Below are 20,063 nucleotides of genomic sequence, written 5' to 3'. Positions count from 1 at the left end.
GGTGTGAGCTGTGAGGAGCGGGCGAGGAGTGGTGGGAGCTGGGGAGGGGTGATCTCCAGATGCTGTAACCGCCACGACGCAGTCAGCACGTGCTAAGGGCCAGGCTCTGCGCTGAGGTGGGCACAGGATTCATAATGTCCTGTTCTCCATGGTCCATTGGGGAAATCTAGGGATTGGCCTTCATTCATCTGTGTTCCTCACTCTTCACCCCAACCCAAGCACTGAGTTCTGTCCATGCTGCCTCCACAATCTGTCCTGTTTCTCCCCACCACCACTACCCCTGGCTCCCTGGCTCAAGCTGCTCGCTCTGGTCTGCCCACATCCGCCTGCACCCTCATACGCCCGTCTCCTCTGTCTGAAGCCCTTTATGCGGCTGCTCCCTCCCTCTCACAATTGGAGCAGGGCTAACCTTCCTGCCCCCGCAACTCCCACACCCTTACCAGGAACTCTCCGTGGGACGCTGGTCCAGATCAGGGTATCTCTGTTGGTCTTCCCACTCGCGCAGGGACTGTGGCTGGTCCCCTGCATCCCTGGTGCCTTGGGCCAGGGCCAGCTGAGGGAACAGCTGAATGGGCCCAGGGATCTCAGCTCAGAACTGCAACGGGCAGGCAGCGGGGTCCAGCCTCGGCTAGAACGCCCGGGCCTCCCTCACGTTGTCTCTGACCAGAGGACAGGCACCGGGGCCTGAGAAATATCCCCTCCATCATCCCTAACCCCCCAGAGGGACAGACTGACACAGGATGGTCTTTCTGAGATTGTGGTCATGTTTATTCTGAGAACAGAACAGGTCTCCCTGGCCCCACGGTGGGCCCTGAGGGGAGTGAGGCCCAGATGGGGTGGTGTGGACCGGAGGCCCGGCCCATCTGCACACGGAGACAGGCCCCTGTGGACTGAGGGTGCCTCAGGCGCACGGAGCAACTGTTCTCCCCACCCACCCTCCAGTCCCAGCCCAGAACTCCAACCTCACCTGCCCCGTCCCCAAGACTTCCGGGAACCAGGGGCCTCCACACATCCAGGATCCAGCCTGGCCCACCCCGAGGAGCAGAAAGCAAGGGCAGGGCTCCTGAACAAGTCCTGTTGGGGGGCAGGGCTGGAGCCCACAGGCCTGCCAGGTGGTCCTGGTTTGACCCAAGGCCCAGGTGGACGTAGCTGAGAACAGACCCACACGTCAGTCCCAGAGGCCCCACGTTGGCGTCTCCGGCCCTTGCTTCTCCACCCCGACTCAGAGGAGTGTTCATTTGAAATAGACATTGAGAAGTGATTACATGAGAGTGTACAGTGTGCACGCATACAGAGACACAGAGAAAGGGTGTGGTTTTGCCCTTATTCAGCACTTGTTCGTGAGAGTGCTGGCAAACAGGAATCACTGGCCCCGCGTTGCAGAAGGGGGCCATCGAGGCACAGGAGGTTGGATGATTTGCTCCTGGTCATCGGTAGGGTCCGGGCCCCAGGCCCAGGTTCTCGAGAGGAAGTTGCAGCTTGCCCAGGGGTCCTCCTGTCCTCCTTGTTGGGCAGTTCCTGGCCCTCACGTGGCCCAGGGCCCCGACACAGGAGCAGAGCTGGCCACAGGGTGAGGAGGCAAAGTCAAGAATGCAGCGCCTCCGGCCAGGACACTGGGCCGGGAATTCAGGTTTCCGAAGGACTTCCCGGCAAGCCCACAGGCATGCCTGTTCTTGAGCCGGCTGAACGTTTTTATTTACGTGGCCCGGTCTGGAGCCCGAGAAGGGTTAAGAGAGACCCTAAGCGGGTACAGCGCGCGCATGATTGGTGCTGACTTGCAAAACATCGAAGTACAACACCCCCTCTTCTTTATCCACCTCCAGACCCCTTCTGAGAAGGTCTGGCTTCTCCTTACCCTTCCCCAAGTGGAATCAAAATAAAATCAGCCCAGCTGGTGTGGCTCAGCGGTTGAGCATCGACCCAGGAACCAAGAGGTCACTGGTTCAATTCCTAGTCAGGACACACGCCCAGGGGGGCTTGATCCCCAGTAGGGGGCGTGCAGAAGGCAGCCGATCGATGATGTTTCTCTCTTATCGATGTTTCTATCCCTCTATCCCTCTCCCTTCCTCTCTCTAAAAAATAAAAATAAAATAAAATAAATCAATAAAAACATAAAAATAAAACCAGAGGACCACAGAACTGGAGTTTAAGAGGAGAAAAGGGGTCCACTGGCTTTCAGTTTTCCTTTTAAAACTCCTGGTTAAAACGGAGCGTTTTAAAACAGAAAGAATATAAAATGTTGAGGACTGAAAGGAACATTTTGGTCTGGGCAGCAGGAAGAGGGCTGTGGCCTCCTGGCTGCATTTTGGGGGGAATGTTGGCCGAGAGCCTCTGGTCTGGTGATGGGCTTCCCTCTCTCCTGCCAAGCCCTGACGCCAACAACCCGGAGCCCCTTCTCCCAGGAAGTTCCCGTGCTTGCAGCAAAGGGGGTCCTGAGGACATGTCCCTCCCCCTTGCATCCACATGTCCTCCCTACCCGCCTGGCCCCTGGGCACACGCCTTCTGGGACCAGGGCCGTGGAGACAGGAAGACGCCCTTCCTTTCCATCGCTGATGAAACTTCTCGGGGGGGCCTTAAACCAGAGGCCGGGGATGAGATCAACACGGGGTGAGACGGTAGCTGCAGCTCTCTGGGCATCCAACCACGTGCCAGAGGGGACTCGGAGCCGAGCTGCGGCCCAGCATTGACGCCGGGTCTCCCGGAGCCGGGGGCAGGGGCCCAGCTCCCCCTGGGGTCTCATGGGGTCGCTTACTCACTTGGCAAATCTCTGTTGAAGGAATGAATGGATGGGCAGGTGGATGGAATTCGAGAATGAACCGATGTCACCTGCATGTTTCCCAAATTCCGGCCGGAGCAGGAACCCAGGAAGGGCCAAGAGCCCTTCCCAGGTGGCTAGAAAGTCAAGTTCAGTGACAGAGAAAGCGACGTCCGGGACACGGGGGGCAGGCGCAGGAAAGGAGGGGCGAGAGGGGGGCTTGGGGCTGTGGCAGTTTGTGTGTAAACAAGTGACATCTTGGCACTCCGTGGGCTGACAGCAGGGCTGGCGGGGGGGGGGGGGACATTTTCAACGGGTCGAGTCCCTCAGCAGCGGCGACAGCTGGGAAAAGGAGGGCTGTTTAAATCTCAGGCAAGAGGACGTCTCCGTGAGAAAGGAACGCTGTGGGGTCCTCAGGACACTGAGGCCCAGAGAGGGGCAGAGACCTCCCAAGGTCACACAGCGAGTCGGGGGAACGTTGGGAAAAGGACGCAGTGTCCTAGCTCCCAGGCTAACCCCTGGCCGGGGACATGCAGGTGGCGGTGAGAACTGTGGGGGCCGGGGAGGCAGAGAGGCCTCAGACGGCCGTGAGGGAGGCGCTGCTGAGGATGCGCACGGCAATGGTGCCTGGCAGGTCGCTGGGCTGCTGGCTGTCTCGGTCCCGGAGGTGGAGGGTGTGCAGGGCCTGGAGGTCATCGGGGTCAGCCTTCAGCTGCACCTGGCCCAGGAACTCATCCTTCAGGACTCGGTGGTTCCAGATCTGGAGGAGACAGAGGAACATGGGGGCCACCTCCAAGGACAGGGCTGTGGGGGCTGCTGGCAGTTTGGGCAGGGCCTCGATCCCGTCCTTCATGGCCTCTGCCTCCCCATGAAGCCCTTTCCTTCGGCTTCCCCTCCTCTGTCCAAGCCCCCTTCCACATATACAGTTACTATTAGCTCTGTGTGACCTTGAAGTCTGGGTGACCTTGAAGAGTGATATACTCACCCCCTGCCTGCTGTCCCCATCTTTAATATGAGCGGCCCCTAGGGTCTTTCTTGCCCCAACATCTATAGGTCTGTGTTGGATCCGGGGTTCGGAAAACCTGCAGTGCCTCCCCTGCGGGGGTGCCTAAGTGTTCATTTTTACAGATGGTTTCTCACCACAGAGATGCTGGCCTGGGCCCGGGGGATAGAGGGCTTCCTGCTAATGAGCTCAGAATGGTCATCCACTGGCCACCTTGGCCTGGGAGGACAAGGAGGCCCAGGCACAGGGACCTGGCTTTCTGACCCCTGCCCTCTGACCTGCCACGTGCCGCTTCAGTGCCACGTTTCCAGGTAAGCCCCCCTGCAGGGGAGTTTAAGGAACCACTGCCACTTTGGGGCAAAGTCGGCAGAGAAGACCACTGTCCCTGGCCAGACCCAGCTGGGGCTCAGAATCACAGCAGCTGACCTAACTCCTCGCCCCGCCGAGGGAACGCTGGAGCACCAGGAGGGGCGGGCGAGAGGATTCCCAAGGCCACACTGTGCCGGGGACAGAGTGGGACCCAGGACCGAGCATTCCTGGGTCCCGTCAAAGGCTCTGCCACCCCGGGCTCAGCCTCCCTGAACGGGGAAGTGTCAGGCTAGGGGCACGGGAGGGGCCCCAGGACCCGTGGGCTCACCTGGACAGTGATGGGCTGGCCTGGCTTTTTGCGGTAGAAGATGCCTTTCACATCGTACTCGGGCGTCGAGGTACCCTTCTGCATGGCTGAGTGGACTTTGTGCCCCTCACACTTGATGATCACATAAGAGTTAGCCCCTAGAGAGGTGGAGGGGGTGATGGGGTGAGGATGGGGGCTGGGGCAGAGCCTGGAGGGAACAGATATCTGGGGGGTGAGGTCCTCTCCGCAGAGGAGAAGCCTGGGCTATGAATTCAAGAGGAGGCAGACCAGGAGGGGACACATCGGTCATCTCTGGCCTCCAGGCCTTTACCCGTGTTGTTCTGTCCAGAGCGTCCTTCCGCCCTAGTCCATTTCACCAGGCTTCGCACCTTAACGCCTCCTGGGCCTGGAGAAAGGCCGCTCCCTTCAGGAAGCGCTCCCTCCCAGCTGCCTGTCCCCGAGCCCTAGTGCCCCACCTCGCTGGAGGCCTCCCAAGAGGCGGAGGCGGAGTGTTTCTCTCTGTGCACCCAGCTGCCTCCCAGGGCGGGGCCTGAGTGGACGTCAGGAAAGGTTTGCTCATTCAGCGATCGAGGGCGGGGGAGCTCGGGAGGCCGGGCGTCTTCAGCGGGGGAGGGGAGGGGACACGGGGCACCCTCCCAGGGGAGGGGGGAGGGGGGCTTTCCCCGGGCCAGCGCACCTGTCGGGGAGTCCTTGAGACCAGCAGCCCCTAGGACGTGCACCTGGGTCACCAGCTGCGGGTAGCCGCACAGGGAGCTCCAGCAAGAGCGGGGCGGCTCGTCCAGGCACAGCTCCCTGGGACAGGGCAGAGGAAAGAGGCGGGAGGTCACGGAGGGGGGTCAGGAAGATGGAAGACAAGGGGGTTCAAGAAGAGGGGAGGGGAGACTCGTCCTGGGCCAACTCCCTGGGCTTCCCGCTGCTCTATCCCCACCCAAGGGTGCCCGCCCCATCCTTCCCCAAGGGAAAAGCGATTTACTGAGCATCTACTGTGTGCCACGCCCTCTGCTGGGGTGTCACAGGAATTATTTCTCATCCCCACAAAGCCCCGGAAGGTAGGTGACTATTATGCCCATTTTACAGATTGGGAAGCATCAGGCTCAGCAGGGAAGGGACCTGCCCACCAGCTGGGGGCGCCCAGGCTGGCAGGATCGAGGCCCCCTGGGCCCCCCACACGAGCTGGCCCCGGGCGTGGGATGTGGGCAGGCAGCACCGAATCTGGGCTGCCTACCCAGGTGGAGGGCAGTGTGGGGCCCACAGGTCTGCACCCCTGCAGGGATGGGATGGTGTTAGCAGTCTTTCTAGCCCGGTGGTCGGCAAACTCCTTAGTCAACAGAGCCAAATACCAACAGCACAACGACTGAAATTTCTTTTGAGAACCACACTTTTTAAACTTAAACTATATAGGTAGGTACATTGTTATTGACTTAATTAGGGTACTCCTAAGCTGGCCTTTGCTAAAAACTCAAGGGGCCAAAGAGCCACATGTGGCTCGCGAGGCCGCAGTTTGCCGACCACTGTGACCTAGCCCAACGCGAGATCTCGGGAAACATCCCCAACCTCAGTCCCCGGTTCTGATCCATAACACGAAGGGGTCAGGCCTCCTAGTCGGGGTTGGAGAAAAGCAGATGGGACGAGTGAGAGCTTCCATGTAAACTGTGAAGAGCTATGTATGCTCAGGTGAGGAGCTGTGCCATGAGGTGGCTGAGAGAGGCTGGAGCAGGGAGCAGGGGAAGGGAGAGGAAGGAGACAGGCGCGGGGGTGGCTGGAGGCCTGGGCTCATTGGCCGGGCAGACCCTGAGCATCTTTGAGTCAGATTCTGGGCCCGCCTGGTGTGGACCTCGGCCCCGCCCCACCCGCCCACCACCCTGGGCCCGAGCCAGGCCCTGCGCACCGGCAGTTGGAGGGCACGTCGGTGAAGACTCGGAGCAGGAACTCGCCGGTGTGGCCCGGCTCGAAGGTGGTGGGGATGATGACGTAGCGCCCCGCCCGCTGGTCCGTCCGCAGGAAGACACTGCGCGAGTTGATGTAGATGGAGCTGGCGGCTCTGTGCTGCAGGCTGTGCATGCGGTACTGGCGGTTCTCCTCCACCTGCAGGCCGTGGAGGTCACACGGAGCCCCCGGATCCCCCCACACACACACACACACACATCTCACAGCTCTCCCTCACCACCGGGCTAAAGAGTAACAGAACCACTTCCATGGGATGCCCGGAACAGGCAAAGCTACAGAGACAGAGCAGACGAGTGTCTGCCTAGGGCTGGGGAGGGCTGGGGTGCATGGGACCGGGGGATGGTGACTAAAGGGGGTGGGTGATGAAATGTTCTAAAATGGACGTGGTGACGGCTGCAGAGCTCTATGGACACACCAAAATCACTGCACCCTTTACATGGCCGAATGGTACGGGATGTGAGTTGGGGGCAATAGGAATTCCCGATAACAACGTCTGTGGGGATTGACCATCACTCTCTGCCCAGGTCACAGCCGGTGCCCAGGGAATGACATCACCAGCTGGGAGGACAAGCTAGACAATGGCTGGAGTACGTGCCACGATAAGCTTCAGTCACGTCAGGGAGGGTCGCACACGTCACGTCAAAGTCACAGCACATCCGCACACCGCGAACGGACCGACACCACACCATGAACAAGCTGTCGTGACCAGCGTGTCAAAGGCCAGGGACTCGACTCAGGCCACGCGCCCAGCATATCCGCGTGGTGTCACTGGGTTCTCGCGTCTGGCTCTACGCTGAGTGTCATCACGCACTGAGCGTCACGCTATGTGGAAGGTACCCGGTCCCGGCCCAGGAGGAGTGGCCACTGGTGAGCCTGCCTGGCTCTGCTCAGGGGGCCTCCTCCCTGTGCCCAGCAAAGCCTCCAAGTCAGCGGGACCCAGAGCCCTGAGGGAGGGGCTCCCAGAGCCTGGCCCCACCCCCAAAATCTTCCCCTTCCCCACCCACCCAGCAGCCCAGGCCTATGGGTCTCGGGCGGGAAGAAATCAGGCTGAGCGCTCCCCTGGGAGCCAATCCCAGGCAGGCTGGGCCTCGGTGGGTCCCACAACCAGGACCGATGCCACAGCACGCCCCTGGCGCCAGCCAACTTGGCCAGAGTGGCAGGGATGACGTCGGTGAGCCAGGCGTTCTTCCCCGGGTGCCAGCGGCCCAGACGCCAGCGCCCTCACCCTCCTCACCCAGAGCTGACCTCACCTTGTAGATGTCGAAGCCGATGGCCAGGTTTTCGCCCTTGCCGTCCCGACGGGTGGACTGCTTAGGCCGCTGCTGGATGGAGATCAGCACTTCATCTTCTGCCTTCTTCACATCAAAGATGTACTGCAGGCATGGCCGAGGAGGGGAGACACCGGTGAGGCCAGGCTGCTAACGGGCTCGCCGGCTCCCGGTAGCTCAGCCCACAGCCCACAGCCCACAGCTGTGTGAGTGTGGGCAAGTCCCATCCCCTCTCTGAGCCTCAGTCCCTCACCTGCAAGATGGGCCTAAAGTGCCTACAGTGCATGAGGAGCGGAAGGCTTGATGAGATCATGCATGCTCAGCTCTGAGACGCGTGCAGTTGGTGCTCAATAAAGGCACCCCTGCTGAAACGGGTTTGGCTCAGTGGATAGAGCGTCGGCCTGCGGACTGAAAGGTCCCAGGTTTGATTCCGGTCAAGGGCATGTACCTTGGTTGCGGGCACATCCCCAGTAAGAGGTGTGCAGGAGGCAGCTGATCGATGTTTCTCTCTCATCGATGTTTCTAGCTCTCTATCTCTCTCCCTTCCTCTCTGTAAAAAATCAATAAAATACATATTTTTTTAAGAAAATGAAGACACACCTTTGGTCCCAGGTTTAGGCACCAAAAAATAAAAATAAAAATAAAAAGGACACACCAAGCATGAGGACTAAGCAGTTGGAGGGGCACGACAGAGGAGGCTGCAGGGGAGAGGTGCTTGTGGAGGAGCGGCCTGGCCAGACTCCCCCAGAAGGCGAGTGCTGTGTGTGTGGAAATAAGGGGTTTGAGCCCCGGTTCAGCCTCTAAATGTCCCTGTAACTCTGGACAGGACCCTCAGTCCTCAGAGCCTTTCCCTCGGTTCTGCCAGCTGTGGGGACTACACAACCACCCAGACATGCCATCCAGCGCCCCCGGTAGGGACGGGTGTGCTGAGGCCCGCAGAGGGACAGGGACGCAGGAGGTGCCGAGGGCCCCCCGCTGCTCACCTGTGGGTTCTGGAAGAAGGTGTCCTTGTGGTTGATGCAGCCCCCGCTGCGGTTCTGCCACGGGTCCTCGTGCCGCGTCCAGGCCCCGCGCAGCCGGGCCTCCTCCCAGGTCTTGTGGATGCTCAGGTAAGACGTGTTGAGCAGGCGGCACTTGATGATGTCGGTGAAGTACTGGCACACGTCCTGGAAGGTCATCCTGGCGTGGCGAGGGGCTGAGTCAGGCAGGGCCCCCCTCCGGCCCACCACCTGCTCGCCCTGCGTGCTCTGAACCGCGACTCACACAACAGCGAGCATGGGCATGGCGTCACACAGACCCCTCACGTCTCTTTTGGCCTCAGTTTCCCGATTTGTCACTTGGGACTGGGTCGAACAACAGCTGCGACCTCACAGAGCAAGTGCAGGAATTAACCAGGGAATAGCATGTGGTACGACTCCTGGCAGACAGAGGCGATTGCAAAGGCTGGCTGTTACAATTATTAATAGTGTCAAGAACGAATATGGGCAGCGCTCTACAGCTTAGAAAGCACGTTTCCATCCATTATCTTCCACGGCTGCTGTGGGGCCTGAATAAACTGGTGGCGGGAACTCCTTGGTAAGCGTGCTGCAGAGGCCAGGACGTTGCCATGGTCACTGCGTGCTGCACACACTCCAGAGCCTGGGTGGGGGAGGGGAAGCGCCCATCCCCCTTCAAGTAGGCATGTATGAGAACATGCACATACAGGCACCATGTGTGAACATGTATGAGAAAGGCCTTAGAAAGAGCCCCTTACACTAATGAGGAGTTTCTGTTACTATGTTTTAACTCAACTGAGCCCTGAGCCAGACTGGGCACAGTGGATCTCATCCATAGGAGCTCAGACCAGGGGACCTGGGGGGCCTCCTGCAGGGGCTCCCCTGACACCAGCAGGAGGGGTCCTCACTGGGGTGCCACGGTCACTCCATCTGCCTCTGGGCCTGCCTGGGGCCCTCACAGCATCCACTACACACAGGGTGCCCAGTACCCCTCCAGGAAATGGCTGAGTCTCTGAGTCAAATGTCCTGCTGAAGAGTGACACTGAGTCTGGCACATAGTCAGGACTAAATACAGGCTGAAGGATGCAGAGGTGAGTGAGTGCAGGATGGGTGGATGCAGGATGGGTGGATGCAGGATGAGTGGATGCAGGATGAGTAGATGCAGGATGAGTGGATGCAGGATGAGGGATGCAGGATGAGTGGATGCAGGATGAGGGATGCAGGATGGGTGAATGCAGGATGAGTGGATGCAGGATGAGTGGATGCAGGATGGGTGGATGCAGGATGAGGGATGCAGGATGAGGGATGCAGGATGAGGGATGCAGGATGAGTGGATGCAGGATGGGTGGATGCAGGATGGGTGGATGCAGGATGAGTGAGTGCAGGATGAGTGGATGCAGGATGGGTGGATGCAGGATGAGTGGATGCAGGATGAGGAGTGCAGGATGAGGGATGCAGGATGAGGGATGCAGGATGGGTGGATTCAGGATGACTGAGTGCAGGATGAGTGAGTGCAGGATGAGGGATGCAGGATGAGGGATGCAGGATGGGTGGATGCAGGATGAGTGGATGCAGGATGAGTGAGTGCAGGATGGGTGGATGCAGGATGAATGAGTGCAGAAATGAATGAATGCAAGATGGGTGGATGCAGGATGAGTGAGTGCAGGATGGGTGGATGCAGGAATGAATGAATGCAGGATGAGTGGATGCAGGATGGGTGAGTTCAGGATGAGTGGATGCAGGATGGGTGGATGCAGGATGAGGGATGCAGGATGAGGGATGCAGGATGGGTGGATGCAGAATGAGTGGATGCAGGATGAGGGATGCAGGATGAGGGATGCAGGATGGGTGGATGCAGAATGAGTGGATGCAGGATGAGGGATGCAGGATGAGTGGATGCAGGATGGGTGGATGCACGATGAGTGGATGCAGGATGAGGGATGGAGGATGAGTGGATGCAGGATGAGTGGATGCAGGATGGGTGAGTGCAGGAATGAATGAATGCAGGATGAGTGGATGCAGGATGGGTGAGTGCAGGAATGAATGAATGCAGGATGGGTGGATGCAGGAATGAATGAATGCAGGATTAGTGGATGTAGGATGAATGAGTGCAGGAATCATTGGACTCTAAGCGATGCTGCAGCCATCTTCCCAGCCCACCCCCGCCCACGTGCCTCCCTAAACTCACTCTTCCAAAAATCTAAGTGTGCCCTCTGGCCTCTGGGTGGGTCTCTCTCCCTGACCAACAACGGCTCCTCTGCAGGCCGAGTCTCAGCGTAGGAGGCAGCCCCCTCCCTGTGAGGCCTCTTCTTCCCTGTCTGCGCCGGGCAAGCAGGCTGCCAGCATGGCCCCTGCCCTCTGGCCGATCCCCCACCTACTGGCCTCCTGGTCGAGGTGCCGAGGGCCTCACCCTGGTGCCCCAGCAGCCTCGGGCCCTGAGGTGGGCGGAGGGCGCTGTGGAGATGACAGGACTGCCCCACCCCTCTTACAGAGCAGGAAACAGGCCCAGAGGGACGGCGTGACGGTGTGACTTGTCCAAGGCCGCACGGCAGGTGGAGGGTGTGGCATGTGCTGGAGCCCTGGCTCCTACCTCCCCTCGGCGTCCCTGCCCAGCACACGGGCGGTCCTCCCTCAGCCCCGGCCGTCCACCTGGGGCAAGAGCACACTCACCAGAACTCGCCATCATCCTGCACAGTCACACCCATCTTCTCCCGCTCGCTCTTGCTCACCTTCCGCCACTCCTCTGAGCTGGGGTGCGAGCACAGGGGGAGGGAAGAGGAGAGAGTAAGGGGAAGGACCCCACCGGGGCCCCTGGCAAGGGCGAGGAGGACGAGGGATGTGTGCACCCGGCCTCCATCAGGTGGGTGGGGGTGGGCACCGGGGCTATGCCCAGCCCCTCGCTAAGACGCCTGTCTGCCCACTTCCACAGCTAACGTGGGCAGGGCCTGGAGGTCAGGGAGCAGAGCTGCAGGCTGGGGGAGCAGGGGACAAGACCCTCCATGGAGGGGCTGCTTTACTGGGGGCCTGGTCTCTGTTCACCAAGCACAGAGCGGTCACCCCCATCCTCACCCCCATGGCCTCCCTCCTGCTTCCTCGCCCCCTCACTGGCCAGACTGGTCTCTATGTCCCCAGCTCCAGGCCTTTGCGCTGAATCCACCCCCAGGTGCCCACTCTAAAGTCGTCTCCTCCTAATGCCACCCAACTCCCAAGTCCTCCAGACCCAGCCCTGGACCAGCCTCCTCCAGGAAGCCCACCTGTCCTCGCCAAGCCCTCATACCAAGGCCCCCCCCCCCCTACCCCCAACTGCCCCTGGTCCGCCCTGCGCCTGCACCCCCACCCCAGGCCTCACGTGTCGCTCCACGGCCCGTTCCACTCCCGCTCGCCCCAGGGGTTGCGCAGGCGGATCATGTCCAGCTTCTCGGACTTGAAAAAGGCCAGCAGGCCGTGGCCCAGGCGCACCTTGCGCACGTCGGTGATGGCATAGGCGTGGCCTTTCACCAGGCCACACGCCAGGCGGACCTCCATGTCTGCCGCGGTCACGGCCTGCGGAGGAGGGCAAGGTGGCTCAGAGAGGCGGGGCCCTGTCGGGCTGCAGGTGGAGCCAGGGGCCCAGCGCCCCCTACAGAACGGGGAGAGGATGGCAGCCCCGCACCACTGGGTCAGCCAAACCTGGATTCAAGTCCTGCCTTCCCTGAGCCCCAGCTTCCCAAGGAAGCATGAGCGGTCACTGAAAGGAGACGCAGCGCCCAGGCCTGTGCTAGCGGCTCCCTCCCCTCTCCCCGTTACCGCACAGTTTGTGAAGCCCCAAATTTTGACTGAGGGACCTCAGATGTATAGACACCATTCGTCCCAGTATGAGGGGGCCAGGAAAGAGGGTGTTGGTAGGCATTTCATAGCGTAGGGGGCGGGGGCAGGCGGCTTGTGCTGCCCGGCACCGGGGAGGGGCATGCACCCTCCAACCGCTCCCTTCCCCCGTGAGGCTGAGGGTCTGGATGTATGAACCAACCCGGGCAGGGGCTCTGCCTGGGACACCACAGCCGCCTCCCACCCCGATTGGAGTTGGTGAAGGGGCGGGGCCACCTCCGGGGTCCGGCGCGGGGTTCTGACCTTGATGGAGGCGCTGATGAGGCCGCCCCGGCTGTGCACCTTCAGCATGCGCTCGAAGAGCGCGTTCCTCTTGGCCTCGTCATTGGCAAAGTCACCCTCGGTCAGGTCGATGGGCTCAGAAACGCCGCCTGTGAAGTCCACCAGCGCATCCGCCGTGTTGCCTCCATCCAGGGCCTGGTAACAGCCCGCCAGCCTGGGGAGCAACGTGGAAAGAATTCCCAGCTCGTGCTCCCCAGCCACGCTAAGTCCTTCCCATTACAGGGGAGATTTTGAGACTCAGAGAGGTCAAGCAAACTGCTCCGGGCACACAGCAGGCCACAGCAGAGCCAACCGTTGTCCCACGGAGCCACACCACCTTATCCCTCCAATTCCCCTTAGACGTAGCAGCCCATCTTCAAAAACGAGCTGTCCAGAAATTTACCACATCCCCAACAAGGCCTCCGGGGAGGACTCAGCCACCTGGATCTCTGGGAAAGAACCACTGACCTGAATGTGAGTGCTGGCGCTGCCCGGCCCCTGGCAGGAAACCACCCTGGACCTCAGTCTTCTCGGGTGTAAGTGGGAGTAACTATTCCTCCCGATGTGGGTTGGTTGTGGGGGTCTTGACAACCAGGTATCCAGAGGGCCTTCAGCCCAGGCCTCCACCTCACCCAGCACAGGCTCAGCTGGCCATGCCCTGGTGCCTGGACTCTGAGCATGCTGTGTGACTTTGCACCAGCCCCTGCCCTCTCTGTGCCGGGAGCCCTGGCTAAAGGAACCCATGTGGAGCCCAGCAGCAGTGCCACCCTGGCCTGGCCACCTGCCCCCTGCCCCCTGCCGGCACCTACTTGGCATAGGCCTTCTCCACCAGGGCACACCAGAACTCGTTTGGGGAGTTGGAGTGGCAGTAGATGAGCTGGTTGTTGACCGTGGGCAGCCGGTCGTCGATGACCACATCCACCCACTCCCCAAAGCGCCAGAAATGGAAGTGGAAGATGCCCGCGTAGGCATCGGGCTTCTCGGGGTCCCACTCCTGCTCCTTCCAGTCTGGGATGACCTGGAGGTGGGCAACATGATGGGGGACACATTGAGGTCACATCTGGCTTCCTGAGGAAATGGGGGGGGGCATGCTTCCAGGGAATCCAATGGGAAGGAATACGGGGTTCGATGCCCACCTCTGCCACGAACAGTGTGGGACTTGGGCACATCCTCCCCTCTCTCTGCAGTGGCTGGAGGCTCCCTTAGTGTCCCTCCAGCTCTGTCATTCTAAGATCCTATGAGCTTCCCCTCCCTTCCTCCTGCCTCCATCTGCTTCCTTCCCACCCCCCCACCCCGGCCACAGGAACATCTCATATCCACCCCAGTTCCTACCTGGTGAATGGTGCCACCACTCCCCCACCCCACATCCCCACCCCCAACCTGCGACAGGAGTTGGCAACCACGCTGGCCTCCTCCCCCCGCCACCTCCCCCCCCCCCCCATCCAATCAGGCCAATCCTAGCTCCAGCACGTCCCTGGAAAAACACCTCAGGTGCTCCGCCCCCTCCACCACCTCCCAGGCTGGTTTCTCTACCCGACCCCAACCCCCACCCTGCTCCCTGCTCCAGGATCATTCTCTGTTCTTCCTCCAGCTGGCTCTCACTTGTCCTTTAGGGCCCACCCTCTGTTGTGGAGCGAACGCGAGTAAAGACCACTGGGGTCCAGACCAAATTAAAATTTAGGGAGCCTTTATTGCCGGCCGGCGACTGTTCTCTCTCCACGCAGGGAGGTCAGAGAGCAGCCCCGACCCTTTGTGCAAGACCACTTTTTAAGCACATTAACCACATCCTGTTTTTGCAGAGTAAGCAACCCAAGACAAAACAGGTTTTCCCAAATAATGTCAGGGCCATGCTATTGACGACCATGTTATTTACAGGGTTATCCTGTTCTTTAGAAAGCTGACAGTGTTCTATCTTGCAAGGCTATTTTGTGAGGTGCAAGGGGAAGGGGCCATGAGACCATATCTCAAGGCCTGGCCTGGTGTCAGCACTGACAACCCTATCTGGGGTATAGTCCACGGCCTCTCCGGAGTGCTCAAAAATTCCCACTCTCTAACACCTCCTCCTCCAGGAAGTCCTCCTTGACTCTTCAGACTAGGCCATCAGTCTCATGGCTTCTGGTACTTCTCCTCTGAGGTCCTTATTCCAGTTATCATTAAACAAGTCTGTGATGGCATGAACAGTTCTGATCCTGTCCCTGGAATGTCAGCTCTCTGAAGGCAGGGACACTTCAGTCTTTGGTCACTGCCATCCCCCAGCACCTAGCCCAGAGCCTGGCCCGGAGAGGGTGCTTGATAAACATGTGCTGACCGAATGAATAAATTCACGGGCATTACATGGGACTCTAATAACAATTATTATGATGGAGCATCTTGGAAATGTCAGGTAGCAAGCCCGTGAGTGCCGTGGGTTATGTCAGTTTCATTCCCACAATAACCCCGTGAGTAGATTACAATTACTCATCCCTACTTTACCGATGAAAAAAACCAAGCCTCAGAGAGGGCAACTAACTTGTTCAGGGTCACACAGCCAGAAAATACACGTGTTCTTCATCAGGGAGGACTGCTCTTTGCCGGGCCCCACGCTGCCACCGGGGACCCGGATGCATCAGACATGGCCCCTGCCCTCAGGAAGCTCCCAGTCTTGTGAGAGAGGCGGACACACAGGGTGCATTCGGGCCTTGGAGAGAAGGGGTGGAGGGCCCGGCCTGGGGGGGCAGCAGCAGCTTCTGAGCATGCGTCCTGAGAACTGGCCGTGAATGTCCCCTCACAGACGAGGACGAACAGTGGCAACGTGGGCATCAGGAGGTGGGCGGGAAAGGGAAGACCCTTCATCCTGCCGAGTCAGGGGACCTGCTGGCCCTGCCAAACAGGAGACCAGAGGGCCCAGCACCATCGGGACCATGTGCAGCTCCTTCTAGAAGAAAACCACTCCCAGGACCGGGGAGGACATGCAGGCATCCAGGCTGGGGAGCCAGACATGCTTCAGAAGGCTGTAACCCCCAGGGCCCGGGCGGGCCTGAGCACAGAGGCTTCAGCCAAAGCCATTCCCCAGCCCCACGCTCATTAAAGATGTTTTTGTTTATATGCCTCATGCCATCAACAGGGATGTTGGGAAAGAGAAATGCTCCCTAGAGGGACATTCAAGGCCAAGAAAATGAAAATGCTAAGCACAGTGAGAGGCATCACGGTCATGATGGAGCCCGGGAGGTGCCAGGACTGCCCGGTGCCAGGCGCAGGGCCCGCTGTTTACTCCATCACCCCGACCTTCGCTGCTATGTTCTGGGACAATCTACAGAACTGCTGGCAGAGGCCGCCCAGGGGCACAGCGAGGGAGGCAGGATTCACACTCAGGCTCTCGGAGCCTGGCGCAGCGTCAGGAACCCAGCCGGGGCCTGATACTGGCTGGGCCAATCCCTCCTGCCTCCTTCCTCCCCTTCGAGCCCCTCTGTGTCCTTTCTCACTGAACGCTCCAGACTGACCCCCAGCGCTCTCTCCTGCTTTACTCTCAGGGCAGAAAGTTGTGCACAAAACAGGGCACATGCAGGGTGGGGCGGGAAGGCTGAGGCCCACCGAGGAGCAAGGGGCTGCCCAAGGGCACGGAGCGAAGGGGAGTCCAAAGCGGAGAACACTGGCCTGGCCACTACACGCTGCTCAGCTCCTCCCGGCTCCGAAAGCCTGGACTGCGTGGGAATGGGGGAGGGGACACGGAGCGGGGAGGCGGGGAGGGGGGCTGAGGAGGGAGGAAGAAGAGCCCTCACAGGGCACTGGGAGGGCCTGCTGGGGCCGCGGGAGGATCATTAGCCAAAGCCAGGGCTTGGCTCTGAGCCCTCTGCGGCTCAAGAAGCATCTAATAAGGCTCCAGGGCCTAGAGACCTGGAGTCAGGGATCCCTTGGGCCTCCTTCCCCCTTCTGCATCACAGCCACTGGATCAGGCAGCGGGGGGGGGGGGGGGGGGGGGGGCACGCCAGCCTCCCCCGTCCCCCGCTCTGTTGTCTGCTGGGGTGCCACGCCAGGGGGATAAGACTGTCCGGGAAGGAACACTTCACAGGCACACAAACTCAACTCCCTTCCTGACAACATCAGATGGAGCCCGAAATCAAGGGAGAAAAAAACCAAAGCCCCTGGAGCCACATCAAAGGGTTCCGGACCAACTTGAAGAGGCTCCGGCCACGGGCCCATCTGAGCAGCAATAAGGATAACAACTTCGATGGGTGAAAACACGTCCAATACATTCACATCCACGCGCTCATGATGAAACACAAACAATTAGTCACTCCCGGAGGATGGCAGGGAATCAACTCATGTTTTTGAGCCTGGAAAATGAAGGGAAAGAATGAGAGGTTTGTCCTGCCTTTTGCGTACAAACTGTACCACAGGGGGAACCAAGAGCACAGGAAGGGAGGTTTATATCTGGAGATGAATGCCAGCTAAGAAAGGAGAAAGACATGAGAGTATTAGACGCCCACTGTTTTGCAACCACTGGATTTATGACATCATGGCTTCTAACCTCACAGAACAGAGCGACCACCGCCTGTGAAGCGGTTGTGCCTAACAGAATTTGAGTCTGAACCTTATCAAGCCTCTGGAGCTACGTCCTGGGCACCGAGCACGTGTTCAAGGACACCATGAACACAAAGCCAGCAAACCCGGAGAGAGGAGCTCCTCCCCGCCTTAGCCTCCTCACAGGGTACATCCCAAGACCCCCGTGGAGGTCTGAAGCCGCAGCGAGTGCCAAACCCTATCTATTCTGTGTTTTCCTGTGCACACACACCTACGATAAAGCTCAACTTATACGTTAGGCACCGTTAAGAGACAGTTGGGACAGGTGCATGCTGGGACAGTTGACATGATAACCGAGACGCCGCTAAGCGACTAACAGACGGGCCGCTTACCCCGTGAGGACACACGGGACAGAGGGATGACTCACGTCCAGGTGGGAGGGAGGGGACAGCACAGGAGCTCATCACGCTTCTCAGAACAACGTACAATTTAAAACGTGTGAACTGTTTATTTCTGGAATTTTCCACTTAATATTTTCGGGCCACGGTTGACCATGGGTAACTGAAACGGCAGAAAGCAAAACTGCGGACAAGGGGGCCCTGCTGCCCCGGGACCCGGCACGGGACAGCGGCTCTTCGGCAAACAGACTGCAAGGAAGACACTGAAAGGTGAAGTGGGAGCAGCCAGGTGCAGCGACGGGCCTTGGTCTCATCGAACAAACTATAACATACACACAGACTGAACATCAGAAGATTTCCTGGATACTTGATGATACTAAAAAAGTAGTGTAAAATTTAGTTGTGTTATATTATTACTGTGAGGGTTCTTTGTTTTATTTGAAACACATCGTTATCATTCAGAAATGCATCCAGAAATATAATGATACTAGAGGCCCGGTGCACAGATTTGTGCACGGATGGGTCCCTCGGCCTGGTTGGCGATTGGGGTTGATCGGGGCAGCTGAGGGGAGGGACCACAGGAGGTTGGCTGTGGGAGCACACTGACCACCAAGGGGCAGCTCCTGTGTTGAGCGTCTGCCCCCTGGTGGTCAGTGCACATCATAGCTATCTCTGGTCATCCAGTCCTAATGGTTTTTAGGCTTTTATATATATGGGTGTTGCCTGGGGGGAAGGGTGGAGAGGAAGAGGGATGGGCCTTGAGTTGACAATTGTTGAAGCAGAGGGATGGGTACAGGCAGCTCATTAGGCTGCCTCTCTCTTCTTGGCTATCTAAGGTTAAAATGCCCCCTCACCAGGGACACCGGCTCCCTGGCCGGGCATGCAAAGCCTTTGAGGGGTGGCTGTGCTGACTCTCTCAACCTCACCCCTGAACACTGCCCCCCTGGGGTCCCACAGAGTCCCCATCCTGTGAGGCATAGCCACCTCAGCTGTGCATGTGTGGCTCCCTGCAGGCACCTGCCCTGTTCCCTGTCCCTCGGGGACAGCTGAGCCGCACCTGGCGGGGCCTCCTGACCTCACCCTCCCCTTGGGCACCGCTGGGCAGCTCCTCCTCCTTCCCTCTCCCTGAAGGGAGCTCCGGGAGGGCAGGGCGTGCCTCACTCAGGCCAGGATCCCCAGCACCCACCCAGCGCTGGCCTGGCCCAGCTCCACCGCTGGCTGAGTCTTCCTGAGAGGACAACCCCAGGCGCCGGCCTCTGCGCGGCCCGGGCTGACCGGGGACCTGGAACACACCGGGGACAGTCACCAGCGGCGGGGCCTGGCAGGGGCTTGAGTTTGGACTAGACCACCTTTCTGGTGTCCGCACCTCCCTACCCTTCCTCCGGGTCTGTTGTGGGAACTGAGGTGGCTCATGGCCTGGGAGGTGCTGCGTAAACTGTGGAGGGCTGTGCACACGTGAAGGGTCATCCCTGTTTGTGGTGCACGGAGTGTGTGGTGCATGGAGTGTGTGGTGCACGGAGTGTGTGGTGCACGCACACCATTCACAAACCTCGGGGGTGGGAGGGAGCCAAGGTGACCCAGTCAACCTCCCCCCAAAAGGAGAAAGGCAAACCTCCCAACAGCCCCCTGTGCAGATGGGAAAAGGGAGGCCTGCGGGGTTGAGGCACTCACTTGGCCTGACCAGGCAGCGAGGTAAACACTGTGTGGGGTTTGGAGCCCCCTCACACCAGGGACCCCATTAACCAGCACTCACTGCAGAATCCCTCTGAAACCGCTGGACCCCACTAATGGGTGCACCACAGTGCCCCCTTGGGGTCCCCGGCCCTTGGATGCTCCCAGGATTTTCCCTGTGGACTCCCACAAGGGGCTGGGCTCAAATCCTGCTGGGCAGGGCTGACCTGGACTTGCGCAGGTGTGTGCCGGAGCTCTGCGGAGGGCTGTGGGGGGACAACAGGGATGTGAGACCTGGCTGGGGGGAGCATTTTGAAGCAGGGGGTTGTTTGCAAGCAAAATCCCCAAGTGTGGGCTCAGAAGCGGGGTCTGACCTTGGCCTCTGGGAAGGAACTAGCCTTGCCTGAGACTGGGCCCTGGGTGGGTGGAGGCATCGCCTCTGCTCCGTCCCGCGGGGGCGGGGGGGGGGGCCATGTCATGGAGGCAAAGGCCACAGACCCAGAGCCTGCCCCCCCCCCCCGCCCGTGCTGCGGGGCCGGCTGCTTCCTCCTTTGGGCCTCTGTCTCTGCCCCAGACGGAGTGAGCTAGAGACGGCAAGGGACAGAGCTCTGAGTTCGGGTCGGATGGGACACTGGGATGTGAAATACCGGTCTTACCTGGGCGGAAGGGACTTCACAGAAGCAGCGTGCCCCCTCCAGAGAGGCTGGGGCAGGGAGCTGCCCGAGGACAGGCAGCAAACTGGTGACGAGGTCGGGTGAAACCCG

General features: G+C 59.7%; 1 protein-coding gene across 1 annotated transcript in view; it reads right to left on the bottom strand.

The window, feature by feature from the left end:
* Positions 1-509: 509 nt before the first annotated feature.
* Positions 510-20,063, bottom strand: part of CAPN5 (calpain 5) — a 54,559-nt gene continuing 35,005 nt past the window's right edge. The window contains exons 4-13 of the mRNA XM_079787753.1: positions 13,540-13,748; positions 12,713-12,905; positions 11,955-12,148; positions 11,276-11,353; positions 8,594-8,789; positions 7,593-7,715; positions 6,284-6,480; positions 5,072-5,187; positions 4,396-4,532; positions 510-3,515 (exon numbers count right to left, since the gene is read on the bottom strand). Of these exons, the coding sequence (XP_079643879.1) occupies positions 3,333-3,515; positions 4,396-4,532; positions 5,072-5,187; positions 6,284-6,480; positions 7,593-7,715; positions 8,594-8,789; positions 11,276-11,353; positions 11,955-12,148; positions 12,713-12,905; positions 13,540-13,748 (1,626 nt within the window). The 3' untranslated portion in view covers positions 510-3,332. The remainder of the gene's footprint in view (positions 3,516-4,395; positions 4,533-5,071; positions 5,188-6,283; positions 6,481-7,592; positions 7,716-8,593; positions 8,790-11,275; positions 11,354-11,954; positions 12,149-12,712; positions 12,906-13,539; positions 13,749-20,063) is intronic.

The sequence above is a fragment of the Cnephaeus nilssonii genome (assembly GCF_951640355.1).
Source record: "Cnephaeus nilssonii genome assembly, chromosome: 13".
Lineage (NCBI taxonomy): Eukaryota > Metazoa > Chordata > Mammalia > Chiroptera > Vespertilionidae > Cnephaeus > Cnephaeus nilssonii.
This window is presented reverse-complemented; position numbering and strand designations above follow the sequence as displayed.